General features: G+C 34.6%; 1 protein-coding gene across 1 annotated transcript; it reads right to left on the bottom strand.

Moving 5' to 3' along the window:
* Nucleotides 1-231: 231 nt before the first annotated feature.
* LOC116161229 lies at nucleotides 232-1,921 on the bottom strand. Its single transcript, XM_031474511.1, has 4 exons — nucleotides 1,823-1,921; nucleotides 1,456-1,770; nucleotides 297-1,234; nucleotides 232-243 (listed from the first exon to the last, which is right to left on the bottom strand). Exons 1-4 carry the CDS (start codon nucleotides 1,884-1,886, stop codon nucleotides 232-234), a joined length of 1,329 nt encoding a protein of 442 aa, XP_031330371.1. The 5' UTR covers nucleotides 1,887-1,921.
* Between the last annotated feature and the right edge of the window lie 4,079 nt (nucleotides 1,922-6,000).

The following is a 6,000-nucleotide window of genomic DNA, read 5'->3' as shown; positions in this document are numbered from 1 at the left end:
TTTTTTATTTTTATTTGCTGCTGCCTGTTGCTCTTCCTGTTCTCCTTTCCTTTTATTTTGGGCCAAATCTTGAGGTGCAGCGTCAGTATGAATTGGAATTGAAAATCTAAAAAACATTTATCATTTAAATAATTTTTACACTATTGTGGGGCTTACTGGGTAACTTTGTTTTTCTTTTTATTAAAATTTTTGTTGCTGCGGATAAAAATTTGTTGCTCCAAAATTTTCGCTTTAACCTTGTTTCTTAATGGAGACAAAATAAATTTTAAGCCTGAAAATAAACGTTCAACGCTAACCTGCGTTGCAGGAAATGCAAGTACAATATGTGCCAAAATGTACAATTCAGGATGCGAGTGTTTATTCATACTCCAAAATTTCAACACATCACTCTTCCTGTTTATTCTAGGTTGCTCGCATTCGTAATTGTTTAGAAGACAATCAATTGGTTTTTGTTGTTCCTCTTGTACTGATTTGGATCCGCCTGATTTAATACTCGTAGGATGCAGTGACTTTCGTACAGCAACTTGCCTTTCCTTTTCCTTTAATAGTTCCTCGAAATCATCAACCGCCGACGTGTCAGTGTCAGTTGAACTTTCTGCAGCTATTGAAGGAACAATAGCTTCCTTATACATAAGCAAATGATACCATACTTCCTTCAAGTGACTCTTTGCTTTTTTGCATTGCTCCTTATCTAACATAATTTTATATCTAGGGTCAAGGAAAATAGCAGCTAAAATTACGTTATTTCCAAGCAGATCTTTTTCACGAACATTCATATTAGACACTATTATATTTGAAAAAGTTGAGTTAATTTTATTGGTTTCCATTTTACATTCAAGCCAATAACCATAAAAGTCGCTTAGTGTGAGTTGCTCACGTTGGAGCTTTTTTGTACATATATAGGCAGGTAGCAATGCTTGGCAAATATGATTAACTTTTGTCCACTCTAATTCGGAAAAATTTTCAAATTTATCACTTGATGTAATTGACATTTCCAAGCAAAATTCTTTTAAATCTAGCAAACTTTCCAACATCTTCATAGTTGACCCCCATCTTGTTACACAGTCAATTACAGGTTTTTTTAAATTCTGTTTTTTAATCATATACAAATATGTTTGAGTTCTAAGTTTTTTAATTATGTGCCTTGCTTTTAGAATTAAGGCAGCTACAGATTTATCTTTACTTAATGCTCCTTCTACTGCAAGTTGAAGGGTATGAGCCGCACAACGCATACCTAAAATTTATTTCCGATTAATTGCACATTGTTAAAATTAAGTGACGGTTGAATTTTTCGAAATGTAAGTACAAGCATTTTATTGATACCAAGCAATCTTGTCATTGTCAAGTTAACCAACGGAATGGCTGTGATGTCCCCATACACTTAGAGAAACATTTCTACATAGCTACATTCATTTCGAGTTTTCAACTTAAATTTCAACCTCGATTTCAACTTACCCGTAATAAATACATGGTAGTTTAAATGGGATGGAAACGGATCACCTTCTTGTGGTTGCAAAAGATTAGTTAAATTGAGTATATCATCATCAGGAAATGAATTTAGTAAGGATTCTTGTGCTTCATCGTCTATTTCCAAATCTTGAGCTTCATCTTCATCCATTTCAACAATTTCCAAGTCTCCGTTACTTGTTGCCAACGATTTAATGGCCTTAATCATATTAGAACCATTATCCGTTGTAATGGTATAAATCTGACTTGGTTTTATTTCGAAGGAATTACATAATTCCAATATTATATTACTTATGTAGTCACCTAGAAATACAAAAACTATAGAATAGGTAATACTTATTATTATAAAACAAACCTGTGTGGCGTTCTGTTAACTCTTTAACTGCCAGAGTTTGTAAAACTATAGAATCTTGATACATGTACTGAATATTTATACCAAGAAAGGATCGATCCAATCGTGTGACCGCATCTACTTTTAGACAAATCATGGCACCAGTGATTTGCCTAATTATTTCTGACTTCATAATATTATATTCAGTATCTATGTAATTTTGAATTGATTCATTGGTTAAACTGATGTTGTCTTTTTTTGGCAGACCTTCTAGAATGGGTTCTAATATTTTTCTGAATCCAGAGTCACCCATTAACGTAAATGGTCTACCATTTAATGTCACCAACTCAACACATGCCTCAATTAAAATTTCCTTCGACATGGCCACCTGTACTTTATTTATTTCATTTAGTTTTTGTTGGTTTACTTTTTTCGAGGTAAGCTTATGTTCACTAAAACTAAAATATGCTTCTTCGAAGTCGTGGTATCTCATCAAATGCTTTTTCAAATTGGTACCATGATTTCCCTGTAACGAAGAATGTATTCAAACAAAAATCGACAAATTTTCAGGTTAAAGTCGCCTACTTTTAGTTTTGCATCACATATTTTGCAGGTAGATATTTTGTTATTAATAAAATGTTTATGTGCATTGTTTGATGATATTCGTCCCATTTTCTACTTCGCAAATCGCATTAACAGCATTCACTATACAAGTATTCACACAATTGAGAATTGCACAACAAAACAAATCTATTTTTAAAATGGTTGTGGCTAAATTATCGGCTACCTTTTTCCTTTCCCTTTCTGGCTACGGCTTAAAGTAATATTTTATCTTTTTTCAGAACGCGTTGGCCGGCGCGTCCTTCAACTTCCAATAACCTGTTCAGAACCGTAAAAAAACCGAAAAGAACCGAAAAAAATAATAACGGTTCCGGTTCTCAATAAGATTCAATTTCTGAAGAAATAACGGTTTCGGTTCGGTTTTCGGTCCTGAAAAAAATACCGGTTTCGGTCCGGTTTTCGGTTTTTTTTCGGTCCGGTCCGAATCCCTGGGGTGAAGCTGAAGAAATCATTGCTGCTCCTTCAGCATCAGTAGCTATGGATGAGAACATTATCTTTGAATTTACAATTCCTGAAACTAAAGTTTGTATTTTGTTTATTGACATCCACATATAAGTAAAGCTTACAACTGTTGCAGATTGTCTCAAATCAGGTTGAAGATGAACCAGACAAAGAAAACGAAGCTGTAAGGTGATAATGAGAAATAATTATTTAACTAGCCGAAATATTTTTACAGCAATGGACGCAATGAAATCCTCAGTCTCTGCGAATGCCCATTCATCATGCATTGTGTTCTAAAGATTTAGAACAAGGTAAGTAAAGTCATCCAAATCTGAGTTGTACGTCTTCCTCTTTTTAAATTTCCTCTTTAATTACTTAAGTTTCCGACGCAATCTTAAAACTTCCTCGTCCTCAGAAGACGACTAGGAAAAAGATGATTCGTTTTCCACTGATTTTCTTTTGTTATTTCCGATAATTAAAAACACAATAAATTTTTACGTGTGAGCGTAAAGCACCAAATAAGAAAAGTAATGAAGCGTACATGTCGGTAATTGGCGGAGAGTAGAGGGGGTACAGTCTGTAAAAGAGTGGTTTCGTTTATTAGCAGTTTTCTGCTCTAAAAATCGTGAGCCGAGTGCAGAAGTAGGATACTATACCGTTATTCAGAATCATCATCTGAAGAAGGAAACGATAGTACAATTCTCGCTGGAATAATCTAAGTAGATTATTCTCACCATAATAATGTTTTGATTGGCCGGAATATACTATATGAATGACTGAAATTGAACATTTCTATTGGTTTCGAGAAACGTCAAAAAATAATCCCCTTAATATTTAACATTAGCATGATCTCAGGTTGAAGGAAATATTACGAAAAATATCGAAAATATTGGTAATCTCTTTTGAATTATGAAAACTGAAAAAAAATCACTTATTTTTCTATTTTGACGTAAGTATTTGCGTATTAGGTAAAGGAGCCTAAGAGTACGCACTTAACTCTTTGCTGCACGGAGTAAGGAAACACCTTAGTTGCACGAGAAAAATTTTGTTTAAATTTAAACTTAAAAAATATGTTTCTGGGATCAAAACGTTAGTAAAATTAGAAAAAAAAATTAAAATTGTTAAAGTTTTAATTTATAAACAATTAAAAGGAGGTGGTACTGGGGTTGATACCACCATGTAGCATCGTGAAAGAAAAGTGGTTTCACATATTATTATTATTATTAGGCTTAGCTGCCAAATAGGAATATCTCAAGTACGGGCGGTAGGTAAAAAAAGCTAATAAGAATTTTTTTATTTATTTCTTATGAAATGGAATAAAACAATTTTTGTCGTCTTTCAAACATAGTGGGACTTTGCACATTGTGCACATCCATTTGGTCCGAACTTGTTTACTTTTTGTGCTGCAGTGCCCGCATCGTCTTCTGCTCGACCTAATGGGCAAATGTGCTGCTTCCCTTTGGCGAATGTTGTCAGGAACATATGGCTTGTGTTCCCTTATAGCAGCGACAACAGGATTACTTCTTCTTTTCTTAGTGTTGGTATGGGTCAATGTTTCACAAACAAGATGTTCCACCACTTTGCGCCTGAAATTCTTCAGAGTCATTTTCGGTAAACCCAGCTTTTCATAAATAATGTAACTGTTCACAATACAAGCGTCAACAAAGTAAAAGAAAATTCGATGCCACCATTTTCGGCTTTTCCTATCAATTTCGTAGGAGGATTTTTTCTGGTCAAATTTGTCAACAGCGTTCATGTGTGCGTTGTAGTCGGTCAACATAATTGGACAGGGCACGTCTTCAATAGACCCATTTCTGGCTTTACGCTTAACAGTGGTAGTATCTTGAGGATTGTGGAAATTTGAAATCAAAAAAACTGCCCTTTTGTCTTTCCATTTTGTGGTAGCAATTCCTTTGTTGTTAACAAAATAATCATAGTCACCTCTTTTCAGCTGTTTATCGGAACTAAAAGTTGGCAAATGTTTCCGGTTTTTGTTTATAGTACCGCAAGCATTAATTTTTTTATCTTTTAGATCATGCAACAAATTGACAGAACTAAAATAATTATCAAAGTAGATTCTATGTCCCTTATTCTCTAAACCAGAGCATAAATCTTTCACGACGCGTGGTCCTAAAGCCTTCTCTACATTGTTGTCTTGTTTTCCAGTGTAGATCTGAAACTTACTCAAATATCCTGAACCATCCGCCAAACACCAAACCTTGAAACCTCTCTTTATAGGTTTTTTGGGGAGGTACTGTTTAAGGGAACTTCGTCCTTTAAACTTAATCATGGATTCGTCGATTGCACCACATTCGGTTAGTGAAAAGCATGCTTCAAACTTTTGCTGCATAACATCTAAAAAAGGCCGCAATTTGAATAATTTATCAAAACCTGGTTGACCTTTCTTTGGCATAACTTCATTGTCATTGAGATGCAAGTTACCAAGTATCCAACTAAATCTGTTTACATTCATTAGTTGACTTATATATGGGTCATGAAGATCAGGGGATGAAGACCAATGATCTCGGTAACTCGGGAGAACTTTAATTCCCATTAATATGTTTATGCCCAGAAATGCCATAAATTCACACTTTGTAGTTGGGGTGATAGAAGTTGACTTTGACTTTTGGAGGTTTGTTTGGTTGGCATAAAGGTTTGTCTGAAAGACGATATGTTCCAAAAGGCCATCGTCAAAGAAGACTTGGAAAAGTTTCCCAGGAGTTGGATTATTTAAGTTTTTAATAAAATCGGCAACTCCACTATCTTGAACAAACGGAAAACATTGATTTGAGGCTTGTGTCTTGTTCCGGATAAATGTCTCTGGTGCAGGTTTGGTCGTCGAGGTAGATGGGGTGTCATTAGTCCGAGCATTAGCCCTTCTAGACTGTAATTGAGCAAGCGGTATATCGCGGGTGACCTGGCAATACCTCCTATGTTGGTTAAGAGACGTTTTACAGGAGACAAAAAAAACTTGTCAATTTTGTAGAGAGATGGTATTTTTCAACAATGTGAAGTAGTTATTCTTTAATGTTTATTATATTATACTAAATTTAATAAAAACGCCACAATCTTACCCGGTGTTATTTTTATATAACTTGTGAGGTATTGCTATTCATGTTTTTACAGATAGGAGTTTTTGC

This window comes from Photinus pyralis, unplaced genomic scaffold (assembly GCF_008802855.1).
Source record: "Photinus pyralis isolate 1611_PpyrPB1 unplaced genomic scaffold, Ppyr1.3 Ppyr1.4_LG1, whole genome shotgun sequence".
Lineage (NCBI taxonomy): Eukaryota > Metazoa > Arthropoda > Insecta > Coleoptera > Lampyridae > Photinus > Photinus pyralis.
This window is presented reverse-complemented; position numbering and strand designations above follow the sequence as displayed.

Bases quoted from the DNA above. Each gene is read 5' to 3' on its own strand.
- LOC116161229 (XM_031474511.1), bottom strand. From the start codon at position 1,886: ATGTATCAAGATTCTATAGTTTTACAAACTCTGGCAGTTAAAGAGTTA. The intron at 1,771-1,822 runs GTTTGTTTTATA...TTGTATTTCTAG, and splicing joins GTTAACAGAACGCCACACAG to GTGACTACATAAGTAATATA. The intron at 1,235-1,455 runs GTAAGTTGAAAT...AATAAATTTTAG, and splicing joins CTACCATGTATTTATTACGG to GTATGCGTTGTGCGGCTCAT.